This window comes from Octopus sinensis, linkage group LG17, assembly GCF_006345805.1.
Source record: "Octopus sinensis linkage group LG17, ASM634580v1, whole genome shotgun sequence".
NCBI classification, from domain to species: Eukaryota; Metazoa; Mollusca; class Cephalopoda; order Octopoda; family Octopodidae; genus Octopus; species Octopus sinensis.
The window spans coordinates 22,485,751-22,512,715 of NC_043013.1; the positions used below are offsets into that span (position 1 = coordinate 22,485,751).

The 26,965-nt window shown below is 37.8% G+C and overlaps 1 protein-coding gene across 6 annotated transcripts in view; it reads left to right on the forward strand.

Moving 5' to 3' along the window:
- Positions 1-15,357: 15,357 nt before the first annotated feature.
- The window catches only part of LOC115220856 (1-phosphatidylinositol 4,5-bisphosphate phosphodiesterase gamma-1), a 153,296-nt gene continuing 141,688 nt past the window's right edge, over positions 15,358-26,965 (forward strand). For 5 of the 6 annotated variants that reach the window (XM_036510426.1, XM_036510428.1, XM_029791034.2 and 2 more), the window contains exon 1: positions 15,358-15,759. In XM_036510426.1, coding sequence (XP_036366319.1) covers positions 15,564-15,759 — 196 coding nt within the window. In that variant the 5' untranslated portion in view covers positions 15,358-15,563. The remainder of the gene's footprint in view (positions 15,760-26,965) is intronic. The other variant, XM_029791033.2, reaches the window with a different exon arrangement.

Below are 26,965 nucleotides of genomic sequence, written 5' to 3' on the forward strand. Positions count from 1 at the left end.
CAGTTGCCAGTCTGTGATCCATTGCTGCATTGTGTCTAGGTCTGATTGCAGGAAAGAGTTGTAGACATCAGGATCATTCCTCTTGATTTCAAGGTACAGCTTGATGTCGTCTGCATATTTCAATACTGTGGCATTCTTTAAATTGGCATCTATGTCATTAATGTATGCCACAAACAGGAGGGGACCAAGGACAGATCCCTGTGGTACACCCGATGACATCTCATATGGTGTAGAGTGCTGTCCTAGAACTGTGACTACCTCCTTTCGGCTGAGGATGAAGGATTTCAACCAGTTAAAAAGGTCATCCCCCACACCCATTGCAGAGAGTACTCATTTGTACTCATTTATACTTTTCGCATTTATTGTATCGACCGTGTAATGTACTAAAGGAGCCATTCTCGTCACCTCTCCTTCGCACGGTCGTTCTGCAAGTGGTTTTGTGGGGCTGGAACGATTAATTATATTTTAGTTAATTTCAACGGGGAAAATTAATTTGTAAAACTAGTAAATCGTTAGACAAGCTCAGTCATGGAACGAACTAAACTCTTACCGCGAGATATCACTGTATATTTATTTACTAAATCAATGCAAGACTTCGAAGCAAGCAACGAGACTCATTGATGCATTATCACAGAATATCGTTGCCGACAGAGAGGTTCTGGAATCTCCATGGGTACTACTCTTACACATCTATCTATCTATCTATCTATCTATCTATCTATCTATCTATCTATCTATCTATCTATCTATATCTATCTATATCTATCTATATCTATCTATCTATCTATCTATCTATCTATCTATCTATATCTATCTATATCTATCTATCTATCTATCTATCTATCTATCTATCTATCTGTCTATCTGTCTGTCTGTCAGTCAGTCTGTCTGTCTGTCTGTCTGTCTGTCTGTTGTGTATGGATTAAACCGTCACCCCACTTGTTTCGAGCATGAGAGGTGGAGGGGATCATTGATGCAACAGGGGAGAATATATTGTTTCCTGTTTTATTTACTCTCAAGACTTGGAGACAGAATTTCTACTTCTCTCTTTTTTATTTTCTTCTTCCTCCTAGCCCTCTTTCTCCTCCTCCTTCTCCTCGTCTTCTTCTTCTTCCTCCCTCTCCCCCTCCTTCTTCCTTCTCCCTTCTCATTCTCTCTCCCCTTCTCCGTCTCTCCTTTCGCAACACTTAGAAATCTAGGACTGGCACCGACAGCTGTTATCCGAATGATATTAGTCGAGGATTGAAAACAAGCAGGAAACTGGCATCGTTTTTGCCGATGTCCTGAGTGGTTGGCAGAGGTCGGTGGCAGCGGCGGTGGCGCCGGGGGGGGGGGGGGGAGAGGATAATAATAATAATAATAATAATTATAATGGTAATGATGGTGATTGTGCTGAATAGTAATTGCGGCTTGCAGTGGTCGTAATAATTGTAATGAAGGAGATATCAGTGACAATAATTAGTGTTGTTGTTGTAATAGTAGTAGTAGTTATGGTGGTAATTGTAATGAAAATGGTATTAGTGATGACGTGAGAGTGTTGTCGATTGATGTGTGAGTGTGTGTGTGCAGAATACTCCACGTTGTCCAGGCTGAGAAGCAGCTCTAAATGTCCCAGAATTGTTCTTCATGAAAGTCTATATTAAATATATTTGGTTTCTTGGAACGACTCTTCGGTTTCTCTTGGAGTTGTCTTGCATGTAAGAAACCGAGGCTGACTTCTAATCTGTTCATAGCAGGGCAAGGCCTCGTCTGTTTGGACTGCCGGTGTTACACATTGTCGTTGTCATCATTAAATGTCATACACTTTTGGCAGCATGCTGACGAACCGGCAACAAAAGTTCTACCATCAGATGAAGCCATAGCATTTCCTTGTTCTGACTTTCTAAGCATTTTATTGGCAGAGATATTGGTGTGGTTTGCCATTGCCCTTCCCCCAAATGGATGGCTGTGGGCTCACGAAGAGCTTGTCCACCTTTTGACAGGTCTTCCTTTTAGCCCCTCTGGATGTCCAAGGAACCCTCCTCACAAAAGTAACAAGCAACTCGAGTGGGGCGAGATGGGGGTGGGGAGCTGGTTTAGTCACTGACCACTCGACCATGGAACAGGCATACTGGTTCACATGATACCAATAACAGGTACCATCTACCTGTGATGAGGTCCCTCACCTCCCCATTAGTGTTATGCTCTCAATATTAACAATATATTAAGGCGGCAAGTTGACCGAAACGTTAGCATGCCAGGAGAAATGCTTAGCAGTATTTCGTCTGTCTTTACATTCTGATTTCAAATTCCACCAAGGTAGACTTTGCCTTTCATCCTTTCAGGGTTAATAAATTAATTACCAGTTTTTACTGAGATCAATCTAATCGACTGCCCCCCACCACTCTCTCAAAATTTCAAGCCTTGTGCCTAGAGTAGAAAAGATTATTAACAATATATTTTGTATATTTAATTGTAAACATGACATATATCTTATTCAAATGTAAATAAATGTGAAAACAGTTTTATTTATTTGTTATTGTCTGTTATTTTTGACAACCGTTAATGCTTAAAAAGCATTTTGCAAATTTTGTAGGACATCAAAGTGTCAGGAAGTGAACCACTTATAGTAATAAAATCATTCTTAAAATTGGGTGGAGTGGAATTGATGAGGCCAGATAAAACCTATTCATTGGACGTTTAAGATATGCAATGACAGAAATGATATTAAGAGTTGCAGTGAGTTCCATCTTGTATGATATTAGATCTGTACATATTGTAGCCTTGAAAATATGGAACATTGCCATGTCAGCTTCTCAGGAAATTCTAAGTTCCTGGTTTTACTAAGAGGAGCATACAGAGGTCGTCTTAAGCATCCTGCATGAAATTAACCATTAGCAAAACCATATTCACCCTGATGCAATTAACAGTAATTAACAGTTAATGTTTGCTTTTGGGATTTACTGACTGACTTTGCAAAGCCTGGGCGCATCTTTTGGTATGATCATAATTCTAGGCATAATGTATCCCCAGATTCAGGGCACCCACGAAGACTAGAGCTCTCAATGATATGGAGTAGCAGGAGCATCGAAGCCATTAGCCTTGTGCATTTGTGTCCATTGCTATGGTTGATCTAAATTGAACAGCATCATTATTGGAGATCCTTTATTTCTGCTGAAGCTTATGTGGAGCTAAAACTATTTCCAGGAATAATAACCAATTTCTTGCTCATCCACAGAAAAATCTATGAATCTGTAGACATGATTAGCACCTAAAAGAGTTATCATGTTATAAACAAGTGCAAAATCTGTACACAAGTCAATGGGTTGAATGAAGGTAGAAATTATTCTATGTCCCCTGAAGAGTAGGGGAAAAAGTGTAGCAGTAATACTTGAGGGAACACCTATATGTCTTTATGTTGAGAGACTTTGGCCAGCAATAGACTGATTAGGAATGGTTTCTTCCAATCCATTATAAATATCAAGGAAACAAATTTCAGCTTCTTGTTGTTAAACCAAGTCAAAAATATTAGAAAAGACTTCCTGCTCATCTTTAATGAGTTTCATTTCATTTTTTTTTTTGCCATCCATCATTTGTCAACATTATACAAGGCATCCATATTTCGGTTTATTAGATAATTGATTTTAATGCAGTTAGATTGAGGAAGGAAGGCTGTAGTTTTGAAGTCCTTGACTGTTTATATCTTCTTGGGCTCCTCAATGAGGGCTACATTGTAGATTTTATTTGCATCTATTATTTCTATGTCAGAAAACGTCCCTTGAACTTGAGGCTGGAAATCCTCAGCAACGACATCAAAATACTCAAAGCGAAAGTAGAAACAGTTTGATTGGTTTAAAGTATTTTAACAGGGAAAAGAACCAAACAGAGGGAGAAACTCCTACATTGCATCCCACAAGGCCTTATTCTCTACTGGAGCACCCCCTATTTCCATTCGATATTATCGACAACACAGTTCTATATATAACAGATGAGAAATTATGTACATTATTTACATTTGATGGATATTTGTCCTCATCTTGTTTGTTGTTTGCACAATGTTTCAGCTGATATACCCTCCAGCCTTCTTCAGGTATCTTGGGGAAATTTTGAACCTGGGTTCTCATTCTAAGGTTTTTCGATGTTATTATTATTATATATTATTATTATTGAGTGAGCGAGCAGAGCATGCCATCAAAGTGACCTGGGGTAAAATATACGAAGCCCAGTATACCCATCATGACTACCCGTCTGATAAGGGTACACCAGGCACATGCATCACAACCATGTGCGGACATGGTGATCTCATATCAGATAAACAGCACATGACCTTGCAGGTGGAGCCCAGTTAGAATTTTCTCAGATCGAGAAACCATCCTGCTCAAAAGGTCCCTGAATAAGGGTTGTTTGAGGACGTTGAACGAAACACCCATGTTTCCAGAGGGAATTATTCAAAACCCAAAGAATCCTTCTCACACATGCTATGATGCTCCCCCACTACTTCTGCTCGTGAAGAGATGCACATATCGTCAGCCACTAAGGACATGCTCAACTGGTTAAGGTCAAACAACTGACAAGCAAATCTGTGGTATGAACAGAATATTGCTGTAGGCGTCTTTTACCAAGACAAAACAATGTACATGATAACACCTCCAATCAGTTAAGATCAGAGCCATGAGAGCCCATGCCTGGTACTGCTATTATTATCATTATTATTATTATATTATTATTATTATTATTATTATTATTCACGTCACTGCCTGGAATCAAACTCGGAGTCTTGGGATTAGTAGCCCACACTCTTAACCACTACACCATGGGCATATGGCATAGTGGATAAGAGTGCGGGTTACTAACCCCAAGATTCCAAGTTCAATTCCAGGCAGTGACCTGAATAATAATAAGAACAATAACATCGAAAAATACCTTAGGAATGAGAATCCACGTTCAAAATTTCCTCAAGACACCTGATGAAGGCTGGAGGGTATATATCAGCTAAAATGTTGTGTTAGCAACAATCAAGGTGAGGACAAATATTCATCAAATGTAAATAATGTAAATAATATCATTGATAACATTCAATATAATGAGTCCTTTTTACTTTAATTCTTTCTTTATACTTGTACATTATATAATCCTTAAGCTTAATGTCAGTAGCCATCCCTTAGTTTATGAAAAACAATACAAAAATCCTTGTATAGAACTGTATGCTACACAGTTCCAGTGATGCAGTGTTTGGCTGTTGTGCTCAAGCTCACATGTCTGAGATAGGAAGCTTCATGCTAGGAAGAGTGAGCACTGTCATTCACGCAGTGCCGACCCTGGTGTGTTAGTGAAAGGAAATGAGTCTTTTTCACTCTGCATATGTTGTGCTTAAAAACGTGTTTTATAGTCTTGAATGTGATAAAGTGAAGATTTAGCTTATAATCCTGCTTCCGGCTACAGTGTTGCTGCCAGGATTTGAAAAATAGGGCAGATCTCCCCACCTTATTTTGTGATTTAGGGTTTTTTTTGAAAAACAAGGGGGAATTCGTGGCAGTGTTCAATGAACAAATTAAACACTACCCAGCAGAGGCTAAAACGCAAACTGATCAAATTTATATATAAATATTTTTTTTATATGTTTGTTTCCTTTTACACCAAAACAATGGCTAAAAATTTTCTGAAGCAGCACCACAACTAATTTTATCTATGAGCCACCACTGTACCGAGAGTGATAAAAATCAAAACATCCAGTCAACGTGATGGTGTTTGGAGTGATCACTAGTGATGACGATGTTATGTCCCCATTCATGTTCCCACACGACCTCAGACAAAACACGGAGGCTTACATGAAGTACCTGGAGGAGATAGTGTTGCCCTGGGTCAAGACAGTAGCTGCTGGGAGGCTCTGGGACGACAATTTATTCACCGCACTCTGTACAGACAGACAGACAGATAGATAGACAGACAGACAGGGTTAAAAGTAACACATAAAATAAGTTCAAAACGCTCCGGAACTGTCAAAGACATGCTTCAATTCTCCTTGAATTGAATAACATAAATAAAATGATGATGAATACACCATATATATTTTATATTATTTTGTGTATATATATATATATAATATATTCTTTTCTACGTTAAGCACAAGGCCCAAAACTGTTGAGGAGGGGTGCCTGTCAATTAGATCGACCCCAGTACGCAACTGGTACTTAATTTAATTTTGTATATATATTATAAATCATATCATATTTTATTATATATCATGCATATTTGAGTGTGTGTGTGTGTGTATGTATGTATTTATGTATGTATGTGTACATATCATCATCATCATCATCATTTGACGTCCGTTTTCCATGTTGGCATGAATTGGATGTATATATGATGATAATAATAATAATAATAATAATAATAATAATAATAATAATAATAATAAATTGTTTTTATTGGCCACATATTATGATAATAATAATTTAAGTAACAGGAAGATGGATTTGGCATTAATATTTTTATATATCAGTGGAAATATAGTCGCTAGAACTGGCCGGAGAAAGTTTACAGAATTCCTAGGTACTTCTGTTGGTAACAAAAGGCCCCTCTGTCAGTGTCAAAGGTTAATCGAACTATGCTTGAGTATGAACTGCAAGACTAACACACAGTGGTGAAGCAGAGGCTTTAAAGGGACATAACCTGCATTCCTAGAACAAAATTATCTCCCTTCCCCTGAAAAGTTTTCTTAACCGTTTCTCTTGTAATTTCTCTTTTTTTCTTACATTTCTGCAAAAGGTTGCCATATTACTCGATCATGAATGATTATCAGATCCGGCAATACGAGCCCATCCACTTGCTGCACTATCCAAGCATGATACTCGAAGTAGTTCACTTACAACTCCTGTATCCATTAAATCACAAACACACACACACACACACATCTCCAGATGGCATTCTAACTGACCTCACCGATTTCCTCTTTTCGGCTGGAACCGCCTAAATACTTTCTGAGGAACCTCTACATTGCCCATGATATCTCTTCTTTTGCACACTCCTGTTATGTTCACAGTAAACTGTCGACAGTCCCCCACCCATTAGCAAATGCATCATTTCTCGTCCATTTTTGTGACTGTCCCCCAGGCATTCACTTCTCATTCCCTCGTGCATTTCCTCCATCCCTTTGCTCTTTGGGGCAAAGTTAACTTCAATAACTCTAGCTGGAATCTTTAGCTCTCTCTCTCTCCAGGCCATCTTAGAACTGCTCTTAACCCCACCCTCTCCTTCAAACAAATACTACATTTTGGAGTATTTGTCCAGAGGATTTGTATCCTGAGCTGCCATGATTAAAATCAATCTGGTTCTTTGATTTAAAATTTCCCTTATTTCAACCAATTCCATGTGTCTTCACCTCTTTCTGTCTCAATATTCTTCTTAAACTAAGGCAGCAAGATGGCAGAAACGTCAGCACACTGGATGAAATGCGTAGCAGTATTTTGTTTGTCTTTACATTCTAAGTTCAAATTCCGCTGAGGCTGACTTTGCCTTTCATCCTTTCGGGGTCAATAAATTAAGTACCAGTTGCGTACTGGAGTCGATCTAATCAACTGATTTTTGCCAAAATATACAAACGCACTATATACTCATTATTTACAATATTTACATTTGACGTCAAATGTAAATAATGTAAATAATGTACATAATTCCTCATCTCTTAAATATAGAACTGCAGATTTTCTCATTTTGAGATCAGCTTGCTGCGCGTTTGGTCAGGCGTCAAAAGATATAGCACCCACTGAACAGAAGCCTCCATCATGCCAAGTTCATTGTGCAGAATATTCTCAAGTCTCTCACAGAATATGCCACTAGCAACGACTATTTGATTTATAGCCAATCACCTGTTATCCATCACCATGTGATGAACACAACTGATGTTTTCCTTGATGGTGGCAGTTGCAGGACATCAGGAGTCTGGGTCATCTCCAAGACTCCTCTGTCACCTCCTAAATTCAGCTTCCCACTTTTGCACCGTTGATAAATCTGGAGCATCTTCCCCTAATGTAGCAACCATGTCAGCATGAACAACCTGGAGAGCTAAACCCTTTAGCTAAAAGAGCCATGTTTGATGTTGTTTGTGTGCGTTGCCCTCTTTGAACCATATACAGATAATTGTATAATGCTGTGCTCAGAAATAGCAGTTGGAATCACCTGAACATTGCTAAAAGAAGTCTGCATTGGTGGTAAAGACAAGGTTGAGTATGTTATTTCCCTGTAGTTGGACGGGTAATAATTTGTTGCCTGCAGAAGTCTTCAGTGGTGTCAAGAAGAATATTCGTACCTCCCCAGTTTAGTTGTTCAGTTCCAGGCTAGATATAGCCCTCAGTTGAAAATAGGAAAATTAAAGTTCCATGTTAAAAAGTAAATTGGTCTGTGGGTTGGCATCACTTAGAGTCTGACTTATGAAGCAACAAAGCATCTCTGAAGCGTTCTCCATGGTTGACCGCATCAGGAGGACAGTCGGTAATGCCTAAGAGCCAAGTGATGCCTTTCACATAGGTTATTAGTGCATTGCACTCTATGTGGGAGGAGGAGGAGGAGGAGGACGATGACTCTTTTTACTAAGTCTTCAGAAATGAAGAACCCTAGTCCTCTTGATTTCCATATTGTGTGGTCAGTTCTGTGTCGTAGACAACCTGCCATATTTCTGCATCCAATGTGTCCGGGGTCAGATGAGTTTCACTTTGTGCTGCATATATTGTCTTTTTCCTTTGTGTGCAAGGTACTCTGGCTTATGTTTGTTTGATTTGTGACCTTGTACATTCAACATTATTATGGAGTTGGGTTTGTGGGCTCATGATGGTAATAGTGTGTATTTGTACCCTGGGGTAGCAGCAGTGGTTGGTTCTGTGTGAGAGCTAGAAGGTTGTGTTTGATTTCTTTTGCCCGATTCATCATAGCTAAAACAAAATTTTCTTGGAAGAGGTTTCTGCTTGGAGTTGCAATGGTTGCACTGTTGGATGTGATTGAGGTTTTATGGTTTGCAGTGAATACCCAGGTGGCATCTGAGTTTTGGGGAAAGTCTGGACCTGCACTGCTAATGTAAGAGATGGTTCTACATGGATTTAGTGTTGGTGTGAAGCCATGTTTTGAATAGTGTATTGAGACCCTGGAAGATGAGTGAAGGAACGGTCATGCTTCAGACACAATCTCTCCCATTGAGAAGAGCGGCAGATTCTAATATTCCAGGTTACATGGGAAGCTGTGAAATTTGATTTGATGATGGTGCTGTAAGATGTGGGATTTGGCATTGGTTGGTGTTGCTTGTATTTACACACACACACACACACATACACACACATACACACACAAATATATTTTCATATATACATGTATGCATATATATCTATATCTATCTATCTATCTATCTATATCTATCTATCTATCTATCTATCTATCTATCTATCTATCTATATATATATATATATATATATATATACTCTTTTACTCTTTTACTTGTTTCAGTCATTTGACTGCGGCCATGCTGGAGCACTGCCTTTAATCGAACCGCTAGGTAACAGGGACATAAACACACCAGCATCGGTTGTCATGCAATGCTAGGGGGACAAACACACACATGCATATATATATACATATATACAACGGGCTTCTTTCAGTTTCCGTCTACCAAATCCACTCACAAGGCTTTGGTCGGCCCGAGGCTATAGTAGAAGACACTTGCCCAAGGTGCCACGCAGTGGGACTGAACCCGGGACCATGTGGTTGGTAAACAAGCTACTTACCACACAGCCACTCCTATATATTTATATATTCCAAGAAAGTTAGAGTTTGTGAATCCAACAAACCAAGGGATAATATCTATCCAATATACTGCTGGTAGAATACCCAATTATTAATACGCAAGTGTTTTTTCATTGCATGAAAGTGTAATAAATGGGTGAAGCTAAAGAGATATTTTATGATTAATTTATGAAGAAATAAGAAAATGGAGGGGATCAAGAGGCGGTATTCATCAACTTTTAGACATTATATTATGTCAATTTAATTATTTACTAAAACGACAATTATAAAAATATACATACATGTATAACATATTATGCTTTACATATATAATATATAAAATATAAAAATATCAGTCATCATCATCATCATCGTCTAACGTCCGCTTTCCATGCTAGCATGGGTTGGACGGTTCAACTGGGGTCTGGGAAGCCCGAAGGCTGCACCAGGCCAGTCTGATCTGGCAGTGTTTCTACAGCTGGATGCCCTTCCTAACGCCAACCACTCCGTGAGTGTAGTGGGTGCTTTTTATGTGGCACCGACACAGGTGCCAGACGAGGCTGGCAAATGGCCACGCTCGGATGGTGTTTTTAACATGCCACCGGCACAGGTTCCAGACGAGGCTGGCGAACGGCCACGCTCGGATGGTGTTTCTTATGTGCCACGGACACAGGTGCCAGGCGAGGCTGGCACGTCCACAATCGGATGGTGCTTTTTACGGGCCACCGGCACGGAGGCCAGGCGAGGCTGGCACGGCCACGATCGGATGGTGTTTGTTATGTGCCACCAGCACGGAGGCCAGTCGATGCGGTACTGGCTACAGCCATCAGTAATTATTAAAATATATAACATATAGCAAAAGAAATTGGGATAATATCTTACAGCTGTTTCAGCCAAGAGGCAAAAATACCTCCATTCTGCTTCTATCCCTTCAGTGGACTGAAGTAATTAGTAGATGAAATTGAGGTACTTTGGTGTTTCTCTGGGCTTTGTCATAAGGTTAAGTTATAAATATAGATACACACACATCTACATACTTTTATATACACATGCATATACATAAATACGTATACCTACACTTAAATGTACATGCATATTTGCATGTATATGCATACAAAAGAATCAATTATCATTATTATTATTATTATTGTACCTATGAGTATGTTTGTACGGAAATATATATGTGTGTATATATATGTATGTATGTGTATGTGTATTCCTCATGTATATGCAGTTTCATTTTTACATAGCTAAAATAAGATATATTGATTTTATAAATTACAATATTACTCCTCCTATCACTTTCTCATACCTCTGTTTATATTTTACCTAATATGAATAATATAATGCATCTAATAATAAATAAATTGATATAATATAATGTCTAAAAGTTGATGAATACCACCTATTGATCCCCTCCATTTTTTTATTGCTCTATATCCACACCCGCACACACAAACACACACATATATCCATATATATGTGCATATATATATATGCATATATATATATATATATACAAGCTTTTTTAAAGCCTGTTATAAGTCTGTGCATCATTAGAGAACTTTGGAAGTCTGCTTACAATCTAAATTTGCTTTTTATAGAACTATCTTCGATACTTCATGAGTGTAGCCTCACCCACTAGGATGCTTGGAGAACTCATATGTGTTTTGGCTGATGAGTACAGGACACTTGTATTTGCTGCAATATTTGCAGCTTTTAATAAAGCTGGTCTTCATATGAAACAATTGTACTGGAAAACTAATCCATTCTTGTTGCTTTTTTCTTGTATATATATATATATATATATATATATATATATATATATATATATATATATATATATATATATATATGTACATATATATATATATCCATATATATTTTCATATATATATATATGGTGTGTGTGTGTGTGCGTGTATATCCATATATATATATGTGTGTGTGTGTATGCATATATGCATATATACACTTTGGAAAATAGGAAACTCTGAAATTACCATATGCTCTTCCCTAGTGTCATCCAGGAACACCAGAGACCTTGAAGTAATTGTCGATAACAGTCTAAGCTGGAGTTCCACATAAACAGCAAGGCTGACTTGGCCCGCAAGATGTGCTCCTAGATTCTGAGAATTTTCCAGTTTAGAGTTGCCGACACCCTCATTCTTCTCTACCCTACTTTTGCACAACCCCACCTTGGATACTGTTGTCCATTGTAGTTCCCCCATACAAAGCAACTCATTATGAAAGTAGAAGCACTCCAGAGGTCAATAACAAGAAAGATAGACAGCATGAGAGGCATTGATTAAAAAAACTCAATCTCTATTCTCTCCAATGCCGCCGGGAGTGCTACATCATTTGCGTTATGTGGAAAACATTCCATCAATATTGTACAAATGATGTTGGCATCAAATTTAAAATCCATCCAAGACTTGGCCCTTGTGCTATCTGCCCACTACAAAAATCGAACTCAGTACACATAGCAACATTATGTCACAATTACTTTACCTCAACCGGTCCAGCTCTCTTTAGTACCATACCAAAATATGTCAAAACGGAAGTGGATCCCATAAAATTCAAATGTTCACTGGACAAATTGCTTAAAAAAAATCCCAGACCAACCTCCTACACCCGGATATGTCTCCAGCAATAATAACTCTTTGCTAGAGTGGGGCCCTGGTGCCCCATACATGACTAAAAGACTTCACCAGGTGGTGCTGTTAAGTTAGACATGGCCTGGGCCTATACTGGCCAAAAGCTACCAAAGTTATCAAAGTTATATATATACATGCAGATATCCACTTGCTTTGGATGGTAGACACATTTTAATATATTGAACTGTTTAATATATATGCCTGCATTGAGTGTGAGTGTGTCTGTTGTGGTTTCTTGATGTTGGTTGAGGAGCTGTGGAGTTCAATATGGAACATTATTGTGTTTGTTGATGTATATTGATCTATATTGTTTATATTGTATTATTGTGTATATATATATATGTATGAATATGAGTATGTATGCACTCATATTTATATTTATATGTAAATTATTTAGGATTTGTACTCATACTTGCATTAGAATCTCTGAAGAGGCCGTAAGATATTCTTGTTAATGTCTCATTTATACCTGCATTATATGGCTAATAGGTTAAATGAGACATACCTTTCTCCATGGCCGAAACAGCTGTCAGCTACAATGTAAATGTATTTTTATGTCTTGTTATATTTATTTAGTTATATTTCACCATATTGATTGTAATTATTGTACTGTATTTATGTATTTATGTATAATATCATTGCTATTGTGTAGTGGTTTAATAAAGTATATGATTCGGTACTATCTGACAGTTGAGGATTGATTTAGATATATTTCTCCATTTTCTCATTTTGTATATATATATATATATACTCAAAGAAATTCCAACTTTGATTTCCACGTTTTATTTACAATCATATAATATAATATAATGAAATGATAGAATATTAAATGTCCATTCTGATTGAACTAGTACTTTCAAACATGACATTCGAAACGTGGAGTAGATGAAACAAAGGCGACTGAAGAAGGGGAATTTTCATTGTTTTGTATGTCCTGTACTCTATTTTTTCGTTGTTTAAGAAAAATGTCCATTTCATTGGTTTTGTGTTTATGTTTTCGTTTCTCATTGTGTTCGACGTTTTTTTGGTGTCCTGTACCCATATATGCATGTATATATACATGTAGAGGTAGGTGCGTGCATATATGTATGTATATATGCATATGCTTATTTATATATATATATGCATATACATATATATACATATATATATATACGTGTATATATATATATATACATATATATGTATATATATATATACATATATATGTATATATATATATATATATTATACATATATATATATACATATATATATATATACATATATATATATACGTGTATATATATATATATACATATATATGTATATATATATACATATATATGTATATATATATACATATATATATACATATATATATATACATATATATATATATAATATATATATATATACATATATATATATATATAATATATATATATATATATATATATATATATATATATATATATATATATATATATATATATATATATACATATATAAAGGCGGTGCTGAAGCTGTTTTGGCTGAAACCAGACAAAAAAACTCGTTTTCTTTTCTCATACGAAAAAAAAAAATGTTTAAATCAGAATTTAAGCACTTTCCAGGAAAGAAATTTAGAGAGAAAGAGAAAGATAGATAGATAATAGCGAGAGAGAGAGAGAGAGAGAGAGAGGAGAGAGAGAGAGAGAGAGAGAGAGAGAACTCGGGCGACAAGCTAACGTGACTTTTAGACGAAAATCTCCGGGCACGAACTCCTGTTCAAAGTGTTCTCTATGAACAGCTATTTACAGCAGTTGGTTCGCAGGAGGATAATCCCCAAAAGTTGGCCCAACTTATTATTATATATTTACTGAGACATTTGATGCTGCTGCTGACATCGCCGCCGTGATGAAAATTCTGGTAAGAATGTTGACGACGATGACGATGGGCTGGGACTGGTTCTGGTGAACAATAAGAGAGAGAGGAACTAGTTGTGGATGGTGGCAGCTGACATCATTATTATTACTCGCCAGCATCGGAGTACAAAACGAAGGAGAGAGACATAGAAAGCACCATAGAAAGCAGTGAGGGGAGAAGAAGAAAAGATTTTTTTTGTTGTTGTTGCTTTATGCTGTTAAGAAGTGTCTTTCCATCGCAAAAGTATTTCGTCCCGATCGGATACTTCGGTCAGAACCGATCCGATGTGAGTGCGTGTGTGTGTGTGTGAATGTGTGTGAGCGTGTATGTGTGTGAATGTATGTGTGTGTATGTGCATAGATATATGAAGAAATACGTTCAGATTGTGTGTATGCATTAAGATAGATATGTGTATGTATATGGGGGGAATTTGAACAACAACAACAAGCAACAGTTTAGTGTAGGTGAGTGTGCGCGCACTTCTGTGTTTGTGAGATAGATAGATAGATAGATAGAGAGAGAGAGAGAGAGAGAGTGTGTAAGAGTGAGAGAGAGAGAGAGATAAGCAAGAAAAGGCGGCCAAGAGTCTGTTGGGTTTTTTTTTCTTCTTCCTCCAGCCCGCTAACAACGGTCTTTTGTTGTCGTCTTATGTTCTTCTTGTTTGTAAGATATTGTTTCTCGTTTTCCTTTACTTTCTTCTTAAATCTATTTCATATCTGTTATTATGGGGGGGGTTTAGACTCGATGTCGTCCTTTTCGGTTTTACTGATGGAAATATTTTTCTCTGGTCCTATTATGATGCTGCTATAAAAATGCGGAGCCTCTAGGCAAATTAGGAACTCTTTACCTGTTGCTCCATTCACACACAATCACACGCACCGTACACTAATACAGTGGCGAGAACGACGCACAGTTTTTATATTATTTATGATAAATCAACCTCAACAAAGCTTTTATACATATCTTTTTTTTTTCAACAACACCATTCGCCGTCATCAACGAACGTAGCAAGTGCTCGCTCTATATATACATACATATATATATATATATATATATATATATATATATATATATATATATATATATATATATATATCATGTATTATGTATGGATGGGTGTTTTAAGCTTGAATGTTCAGGAAAGGAAAACAAATATTTGACATTGGAAAGACTAAAAGGAATACTCATAAAATTGTATCCGAACCAATTCCAAATAATCCTAGAGGAGAAATAATAACTTTGAGAAGAAAAAAAAGCCTCTTTTAGCCAAACATGGCTGGTATTCCCCTCAGTATGCCTAATGGAATGGGGAACGATATCAATACAGTTCTTCGGGACTTGGAACGTGGATTAGTGGTCGGTTTATTCTTCCCAAGGAAGAAACCCGAGAAACGAACCTTGAGCGTTAGACTGGAAACTCGACAATTAATTTGGGTTAAAACTTTAGGAAGCCGACCCGAAGGAACAGGTAAGTTTTTTATTTTGGATAATCTAAATCTTAAACGAAATAACATGTAACACTTGCAAAGCTTTCTTCCTTATTATCTGTTTTAATGCATATTTATTAGGTCCTTAATTTGGGCCCCAGTCTCAGATGGATAAATTCTCGATGCTTATTTATGCCTGTTTACGAATTGGTCTATAATTCTATATTGCCTATTTATATTATATATTATATATACACAGACACGCATTTATCTTTGTGTGTTTATAGTCATGTGTGTTCTATACTAGATCTGTTCCTTTTTTTAGTAATTCTGTCTTGTGTATATATATATCTATATCTATGCCGATGTGTGTTTTGTATATATGGTTTATGTTCACATGCCTGTGTCTATATTTGTCTCAGTGTAGTCTATACATATTTGTATATATTTCCTTATCGTTTTTGTCTTATTGCTCTTCGTGTTGTTGTGTGTCAACCTGTCTCTTATTAATATCTAAATGTCTAAATAATCCCTGTACATGTGTATGTTCTGTGTATCCTTATATATATATATTAATACACGTGTGTGTATGTCTAAAAGCAATGTCCATGTATGTGTTTATGTCTAATTGATGTGTTTAATGCCTCTCTGTCTATCTTTGTCTAAATGGTATGTCTGGGTGTGTATATATTTAATGATGCCTCATGTGTGTGTTTTTAAATGTTATGTCTGTATTTGTGTGTGCCTGTGTCGAAATTTATCCAATTTAAGCATGAACGTCTAAACGTCTTTAATGCCTATGTGCGTGCGTCTAAATTAAATGTCTTTAATGCATGAATGTGTGTCTCTAAATTATATTTAGTGTGTCTGTCTGACATATGTAGACCCACAAGCCCTTTAAATCTGTTTCTTCACCTTTTACTTCCTTTGTTTATTTAGTTATTCATCCATCCATCCTCTCTCCCTTACGTATGTATATATGCGTGTATATATATATATATATTATATATATATATATACCGATCCATGTACACGTCTTTCTCTCACACCGTCCAGCTCTCTATTAATGCATATAATAAATAAAACCTCGTGTGCTCAGCACTGATTGTCTCTAGACTCCACACATTCGCACATCGATATCGTACATATTGTTGGTAAATACACATGCACCTACGCCACATATGTTGTAATATTATATAAACACACGCATCTGAGGCTGTGATTCTTTAGAATTTGACTTCTTTATTTAATTTGTGACGACCTTTGTTCCCACGAACCAGCACATCCTCATCATATATATATATATATATATATATATATGACATTCCTTCGTTACTAGCAGTCTTATATATATGTATATGTATATATATATATATATATATAGTCATGATTTGACGGGGAAATATTTCGGCGATGAAAGCTCATACTTTTACACTCCCTTCGGAATCACACACACACACACACACACACTCTCTCTCTCTCTCTCCTCTCTCTCTCTCCTTCTCTCTCTCCCTCCCTCTTTACATATTTGTATGTTGATATCTGTAGCGGAATCGTAATTTTCGTAGCCCAAACTTCTTTCTTTTACTCACACACACACACACACATATATATATGTATATATATATATATATGTATGTATGTGTGTATCGTGAGAAATAATATGAGATCTGCTTATGGCTCATGTGCGTGAATGCCAAAAAAAAAGAAAAACATACACAAACACACATGTACGTACATGTTTATGAAATACTCCCATTGAGTGTGGCACGTATTACATACACAGACACACACAAACGTGAGGTTGATAAAATACTGTTGCTCAACAGGCCCAAAAGACCCCCTTCCCCCCGAAAAATCAATATTAACATCCTTATATAATGATAATTAACGATTAAGATGATAATGATGATGGTAACAATGGACATAACTATTAATAGCCACGATGTTGGCATATATCATCACACTGCTGTTCTAATTGTTAATCTTAATTTCTGGGATGGTCCAACCGAGAGAGAGAGGAAGCGAGTTTTTAATTCACGTCGTGGAACAACGGGCACTCTCTCTCTCCCGCTATATATATATATATATATATATATATATATATATATATATATTTATATATATATATACACAAAGTAAGTTAGGGGTTATGGGTGTAACCCACTAAGGGATAGTATCCAATATACTGTTATATTGTACCCAGATTCTTAATACATAATGTTTTTAATTGCAATGCAATTAACTCATTTATTGAATTATAAGATATATATGTATGCTATTATTTTGTAAAATGAATAAATAATCCAACATTATAATATCCGTAAGTTGATGAACAAACTAAATTTGTTTCTCCATTTTCTTATTTGTATTATATATATATATATATATATATATATATATATATATATAATGTCTTGTTTCGTCCCTTTAAAGGGGGCCCCGTTTTTAGAGAGGGAGTGTGTGTGTGTGTGAATGATGGTATATGTGTTGCGCTGACAGTAGTAACGAAGGGTGTTATACAGTTCGGATAATAATTGATGTCACAGCAGGGTACCCCAGTTCGTCTCGTGTCACCTGTCGTCGGAACCGAATGCTTTTCAGGGGATTTGGGTTTTTTTTGCACCATCGACTCCAATACTTAACTGGTACCTTATTTGTGAAAATGATTTGAGCTCAGTATTTTAAAGGCCAACCTTCTAACGATTCTGGCCATCTACTTTGCTTAATCCTTCTATAAAACACCTACTCGTGTGTCTTTTGTTTTTGTTTGCTGGTTTCCATCTTTCTGTCACGCTGTAGGAATTTGGAAGGAGAAAGCATCGAGGGATGGAAGAGAGAGAAATTTATAAAGAGATGAGAATTAGATAAATAAGTGGGAGATTGACAGAAAGAGAGCCAACAGCCAAGCACTGAGTAAGTCAGTCAGACAAAAAGAAAGATGTTAAGAAAATGGAGCAAAACTTGAAATGAAAAGATTAAGAATTATTGAAAGGAATTAAATGGATAAATTATTAGTGTTTAATTTTTTTTTTTCGTTAGTGAAACACCAGTGGGCGAAATACTGAAGAAAAGTTACTCTTAACTGGCATTTGTTGACCTGGAGAAGGCCTTTGACAGCATTCCAGTCTCTGTTGTAGTTTAGCGATCGCTCACGAAACTAGGATTAGGTGGATGCTATGTACAGCTATGCAGTCAACGAGCTATGAATTGGCATGAATTCATTGAAGAATTTAGCTTGCAGGTAGCAGTCCATCAGGGCTCAGTTCTCAGCCCCTTCTTGTTTATGTTTATTATAGTTCTGCAAGCCATAAATAGAAGATTAGCTGTCTGTGGAAATTCCTCTATACTGGTGGTGACCTAGTTCTTATACCTTAGAAGATTAAGAGAAGAAATTCCTAATGTGAAGGCAAAACGTTGAATTGAGAGAATTCAAAGTAAACCTAACTGAGACCAAAGTTTTTTTTTAGTTTGTAGGAAAGAAGGCAAGACCCTACGGTTATCAAATATAGGGTTCTCTTTTGAAATACAGGAAATCAATGGGTAGAAATTTTATGCGATGCATTCAGTGTAGACTCTGGATGCAAAAGAGCTGTATTGCAATGAGAGGTCGATTGTCAGAGAAAGTACACAAACGGTAGAGTACACAACAAATTGTCTTTCAAATGCCCAAATGGCTCAATTGGCAGTTTTTGTTTCGCAGGTGACCGAATTATTAACGAAGTTATGTGTTCCAAAAACAGAATAACCAGAGCGAAATGAAGTGGAAAGGTTTCTGTTTCATAGTGAAGAGCAGATTCTGTGACATTTGTGTACAACATGTGCTACTGAATAGTATAAAGACTTGGGCCTTGACTGGGGGATACTAAGCGAAGGCTAGAAAGAAATTAGTTGAGCATATTCTGCTGAATGTGTGATACTTGATGGATTGGAAGCACTCCGTCGGTTAGGACGACAAGGGTTCCGGTTGATCCGAATCAACGGAACAGCCTGCTCGTGAAATTAATGTGTAATGTGTAAGTGTACCCTTAATGTAGTTCTCGGGGATATTCAGCGTGACACAGAGAGTGACAAGGCCGGCCCTTTGAAATACAGGTACAACAGAAACAGGAAGTAAGAGTGAGAGAAAGTTGTGGTGAAAGAGTACAGCAGGGATCACCACCATCCCCTGCCAGAGCCTCATGGAGCTTTTAGGTGTTTTCGCTCAATAAACACTCACAACGCCCGGTCTGGGAATGGAAACCGCGATCCTATGATCGCGAGTCCGCTGCCCTAACCACTGGGCTATTGCGCCTCCACCACTTGATGGATTACAAATAAGCTGAGTGAAAAGCTTAACAAACACATCGTTTGTGGAGGAGGATGTCGGTTGTGTTGAGGTTGCCTTTTGTGATTGGGGACAAAGGAAGAAGATGCTGGATGAAGTAATGGAGACTGATCATGAGAAGTTGACTCTTCTGAAGGAGGTGATAGATGAAGGGCGATGAGTGATAACCTGCAGTGCTTGAAAAGATCTGCCTCCTTTGCAAGGTAAAACTGATGGTAATAACGAGAGAGCGGATGAGATTTGGAGCTGTCACTGTCTTTTCTTGCTCTACTTTTACCTGCTTCATGTCACCTGTGTAACAGGGATCACACTGTATCCTTTTTATATTCAATTCCTTCTTTATTTTTAACCATTACTCTCTCTCTCTCTCTTCATTCTTCTTTGTTACTCTTTCTTCTTCCATTCACTGTCCCCCCCCATGATATTACGTCCATGTTGTTTCTCTACTGAATCTCCCTCCCAAACAACCAACATACGGCTGCTTCTTACTTGTCTCTCTCTCTCTCTCTCTTCCAATACTTCCTCCTCTATTACCATCTTGTTCCTATTTCTCTGTCTCCCCAGTTATAATCTCTCTCTCTCTCTCGTCTTCTTGCTCTGCTTTGCCCTTCTTCATCGTTCTCATATTTACCCTCTCAGCCACATTGTGTTCAATGAACAGAGACAACACAGAATAGAGGACACCTTAGCTTTGCCGAGGGCCTCAATAGAGCCACGATACAATGCACCCAGTACATTTTGTCCAGTGCCTGGTGAACAAATGTTGAGGACAAGACAACCCCTCCAGGGCTGGTAATGTGCAATAAACTGCACCTAGCAGTTTTAGTTATGAATATTTCATCTGTTCAATCCCCAGGATTGTCGACTGATTGAATTCTAGTGGTTGAGTATTCCACAGATATTTGTACCCTTAAGCAGAATAAGTGGAACACTGTGTGATGAAGCTGGTGTTTGGAATTACTGGTAGGAACTTGCCCAGTTTCACTCATAGGGCTTGGTTTAATCTGGGACTATGGTCAGTGAAACTTGCCCAAGATGTCACATAGTTGAATCAAACCTGGGGCTGTGTGTTTGCATAACAACCACCTACTCACCACTGGAACCCTCTTCCCCGCTTCTTGACTAGTGCAAGCCTAGGCACAGTGAAAGGTGTGGAAAGATTGTAGAGATGCTGGAACAGAAGCCAGTAGATATGTGCTGCATGCAAGATGGAAGGGAAGCTCAAACAGATTCTTAATGGTCAGTCACATTCCAGGAGTTGGTGGCAGTGAAATGGACAAAGTGATTAAGAAAGGTAGAGTATGTGATAGAAAAAATTAAGTTTAGTCTAGTTATGGTTAGTAACCTGAGAGCAACAGTTATCTCTACATATGCACCAGAATTAGGAGTAACCTTTGAGCTAAAGGACTGAGTCTGTGAGGCCCTCAATAACAAATGGCAATGGCATTGTTATTATGGCTGGTGATTTTTGAAGGACATATGAGGCAACAAGATGTTGGTTACTTCTTTTGTAGATAGAAGCTATGTATATGGGATGAGGAAAAGTGAAGGCTCCTGAAGTTCTGTGATGCAAAGGATTTAACCATATGTAGCACTAACCTCAGGAAACTGGCCTGCCATTTGATCACCTACACTATACTAAGTATTTCATTGTGACAATGTATATGGAAGCTGCTACTCTTAGATTCAAAGAAGTTCTAGGTGGGGAAACAGATCTGTTATATAGGGAACAAGTGGGAGCTTCTGTTAGAGAACCTGCTGTCACAGATCTGTGGTTGGAACAAGTTTCCTGCCAAATGAAAGTGAAATGGTGATGGTACAATAGAGCCATAAAAGCTAAGAGAAAGGATTGGAAAGAGTAAAATAATTGGGAAAGAAGGAAGACATCAAGAGAGAAAGTGAAAGTAAGAGGTTTGTCAATGTTGTGTGATGAGTTGGATGATTAGAGTCTGAGGATGGCAAAGTAGCGGTTCAGTGTGGGAGGAGTGGGGGTCACCTGCGACGGACCAGCATCCTGCCCAGGTGGGGAATCTATATGCCAATGAAACCGGGAAAGTGGCCCTTATGAGCCAGGCATGGCTCAAGAAGGAACAAGCAACAACAACAGGGGTCGATAATCTGGAAGGAGAGTAAAATTGGGATGGAATAAGTAGGGGTCCCTCTATTAACAACCAATTGATTCTGTGATGTTGCATTGTAGCAAAATATCGGCATTGATGGATGCAGAAGTTGTGCAAAAGCTGTACAGAGGTGAATAGCTCCTGCTGATTAACATTCATAAAGCAGAAATGAGAGAGATTGTGAGAGGACCTGTAGTGTAGAAGAGGAATTCAATGTGTCATGAGGATAACAATTTGGCAAAGAAGCGCTCAGAAATGCAAGTGGAATGATTTCCCAGTCTGTCTCTGTGACAATCCTTTCTATCTTTCCAGTAATTGTCACCCTTCTCTCCTACCAGCCACCATTTCCTCTCCTCCACCATGTTACTCATTACTGACATTTCTTACTCTTTCCTTCCCCCTCCTCTTTCTCAACAGTGACCCCCCCTCTTCTCAGCAGTCATCATAAAACTGGCAAGACTGCTTCTCTTTCCCCTTATTTCTTCCTACCATAACTATCTCTCTTCCACTACTCCTTCTACTACTATCTTTTTCATTACTTCCATTTTGTACTCTCCTCTTGCACAAATTACCTTCTTTCTCCCATTCTCTTCTGTTCACCTTCTTGGTAATGTTGCCCTCTTTGAATAGACAGTTTTGAGTAGTGAGGACCATTCTTTAGTCTTGCAAGACACAAGGCACCCTAATCAGCCTTGAAAAACACAAAGGAGTCTTACAAGTGTAATAGTAAAGAATACTCAGGAGGTTCTGTAAAATGTTTGGTGAGTGGACACAACATTGGGTTAAGAGAACCCTTAAGGGTACTCATTTGGAAGGAACAGAAAAAGTCTGCCAACTATTTGTGGCTGATTTAAAACTTTCTGGCAAAAACAGGAATGAACTGGATTCTTTAGTGCAACATTAGGACTGACTTCTGGAATTGAGAAATATGCTGTGATAGAGATGTGGCAGGAAAAACATCTTCAAAAGGTTCTAGAATAGGTTTACCCAATGACAAGACTATAAAACCATTAGATGGACAGGAAACTTATAAATCTCTGGAACAAGTGACAAAATCAAAATTATAGAATTGAAAGAAACCTTCAGTAATTTTACAGAATGAAGAAGCTTTTAAAACCCAACTAGAATCAATTTGAGGGCAGTATCATTAATAAAAAAGGGAAGAGGAACTGGATGAAAGAAAGATGAGCTGGAGGATATGAAGAGCAGGACTAGGAAGCTGCTGGCAATGTGTAGAAACATGCATCTTCATTCTGATGTAGACCAATAACATTTTTTTTTATCAACCAGGAAGAAAAGAAAGAAAAACGAGTATTAAAAGTATAAAAGATCAAAATATCAAGATATCCCTCCCCTAAAAAAAACCTCACCAAGGAAACAAAGGGAAAAAAGTGGGGCAGTGTATGTGTGGGGGGTTATTAAGCAGCAGAAGGTGGGATTGAGGAGTAATGGGGTTTAAACCCCCAAACAAATGGCATTTTTAGCCACAGCTTGGGATACGATTGCAAAGACATTGCCAGGGAGAATGCCTAGCGTCGCCTGCGGCAGTGGCAGCAGCAGACACCCAACTTCACAAGGGCTCGTTTCTTAGACAGACCACAGTTATCCTGATTTTGCAGACCATATTGCAAAAGAACAGGAGAAGGAAGGAGGAGTGTTGATGAGGTTGTAGAACTGGAGGAAGTAAATCTGGGTTTTTGTGTCGAAGGAAAAGAAGAATCAGTTGTTCAGGAGAAAGAAATGAAGGAATTGGTTGAACCTCGAAAAAGGGGGAAGATATTTTTATGATGAGATAAGAGTTGAGGAAATACAAAGGGAGTTGGCTTTGGTTAAAAAAAAAAGGAATGATTTTGGCAGCACAGGTATTGGTCCCAGTGGTCAATTGGATCAAGAGGACATTAAACCCGCAGAGTTGTTTAACCAAATATAGAATATGTGATGATGATGATGATGATGATAATGTTTTATATGGAACTATAACTCACATTGTATCAAAATGTCCACAGCTCAGAATGATAAAATTGTTGTAACTCACTGGAATTTTTGCGAGAAATAATTTGGTTCTGCATTCACAGAAAAGAGCCCTTGACATTTTGTGGGAGGAGAAGTAAAATCCCTCAAAAGTAATTAGGTTGTTGAGGGCTTCCTCCTCTTCGAACTGAAAGAACAACAAATAAAAAAAAGGTCAGATGTTGTAATTGCTGATATGAAAAAGAAAGTTTGTGTTGTAGTCAATGTGGCTTGCCTGTTTGTTGTTATCATCATCATCGTTTAACATCTGTTTTCCATGCTGGTTCGACTGGGAAGCCAGGAGGCTGCACCAGGCTCCATTCTGATCTGGCATTGTTTCTACAGCTGGATGCTCTTCCTAATGCTAACCATTCCGAGAAGGTTCTGGAATAGGTTTACCTAATGACAAGAATATAAAACCATTAGATGGACAGGAAACTTATAAATCTCTGGAACTACTGCCAAGTGACAAAATCAAAATTATAGAATTGAAAGAAACCTCCAGTATTTTTTACATGCCACTGGCATAGAGGGCAGAGGGGGCTGGCATCGGCCATGTTTGGGTGGTGCTTTTTACGTGCCACTAGCATGGGGATCACAACTACAAATTCCATTTGATTTTGATTTCATTTGATGTTGATGTACTTCACTCAGTAGGTCTCCTCAAGCACAGCATGTCACCCTATGATCCAAGGAACTTTTGAGTGGGCTGGTTATGCGACACTGGTGTGGGTTACAGCTGTGAACTCACTTCATTTGCCGGGTCTTCTCACTCACAGCATATCTCCAGAGGTAGAAAAAGGAGAAATAAAAAAGTAGTGCATTAATATTAATTTTCAAAGGCAGGAACCAAGGAATTAACTAAGCCCCTGGTCCTGCTAATTATCATTTGGGTCTTGGGAACAGTGACAAGAATTTGATAGCAGACCATGGGAAAACTTGATCTTAATCTAGGATGCAGTTCAGAAAACATGTCTGCCAGGTTCAGGAAGAATTATCTGGAAAGACAGAGTAAGAACAGATATGATGAGTAGAAAAGAACTGGTCTGAAGAATGTGCAAAATACTCGTCATCATAGACTATGAGTTGGGGTTTGTTAAGAAGCATAACTGAACTGGGTACCACACCAAATCTGTGTAGTAACAGATTATTAATATCTGTCTATATCTCATATGTATATAGCTATCTACTTGCTCCCACACACATGTATACACACATACACATGTATATACATACATATACACTCCCCCATATATTTAGTTTGGTTAGAAGTTAAAAAATCTGGACTACACTGCACACTCATTCTTCTTTCTTTTTTTTTTTGTTTCTCAGTTTCTTCTCCTTTACCTCTCTCTCTCTCATATTTTATTTGTCATTTATTTGTTTTGACGTTGCTAATCATACAGGAATGTATTCTACCCCCCCCTCCTCCCTCGGTGTTCTTTCTACTATCACTCATAACCTAATAATTATTACCCAGATGTTGGTGACACTTTTTTTTTTTCCTTTGCTGTTGTTTCTGTTGATGTTTTTTGTTGATTCAAATTCCGTTTTTTTTTTTCTTTTTTTCTCCAGTTTGAAGGAGAAAAAAAATGAATAAATATGAATAAAAAATGAAATACATTATTTACATTTGACGGATATTTGTCCTCATCTTGTTTGATGTTAACACAACGTTTCGGCTGATATACCCTCCAGCCTTCATCAGGTGTCTTAGGGAAATTTTGAACCTGGGTTCTCATTCCTAAGGTATTTTTCAATGTTGTTGTTATTATTATTATTATTATTATTATTATCATTATTATTATTATTATTATTCAGGTCACTCCCTGGAATTGAACTTGGAATCTTGGGGTTAGTAGCCCGCACTCTTAAGAGCGCGGGCTACTAACCCCAAGATTCCAGGCAGTGACTTGAATAATAATGATAATATCGAAAAATACCTTAGGAATGAGAACCCAGGTTTGAAATTTCCCCAAGACACCTGATGAAGGCTGGAGGGTATATCAGCCGAAACATTGGGTTAACAACAAACAAGATGAGGAGAAATATCCGTCAAATGTAAATAATGTAAATAATTCCTCATCTCTTAAATATAGAACTGGAAAAAATGAAAAATGTCTTTTGTTTTGGGATTGTAATGATAACTTTATGAGCACCAGACTTCTGAAAAAAAGAAGAGTTGAAATAATATCAAAGTAGTTCTCTTTAAAGAATGGTCGATCAGTGTTTCACTTTGGAACCAGTTTCCAAGAACAGAATAGAGATGGAGAGTGTTTTTTGTGGGGTTCATTGTGGTTGTGGAGATTTAGGACTTCACTTTGTGTCAACCTCCTGTCAGCCTTAGCACCAAATATTATTGGTCTGGAACTGCAACCTGAGACTTACAACTGTCTAAGACTTATAGGGTGGCACCTGACAAGGTTGAAGAATTACGGCTTATATCCATTTTATCAGACCATTTCTTTGACTGTGGCTAATTGTGTGGAACTTGGTCTGCATTGGTATCATCTTCATCATCGTCGTTTAACGTCCGTTTTCCATGCTGGCATGGGTTGGATGGTTCGACTGGGGTCTGGGAAGCCAGGAGGCTGCACCAGGTTCCAATCTGATCTGGCAATGTTTCTACAGCTGGATGCCCTTCCTAACATCAACTACTCCGAGAGTGTAGTGGGTGCTTTTTTTTTTACATGTCGCCAGCACAGGGGCCACAACGACCACGATCGGTTGGTGCTTTTTACGTGCCACTGGCACAGAAGCCAGTCAAGGTGGCACTGGCATTGGCCACGA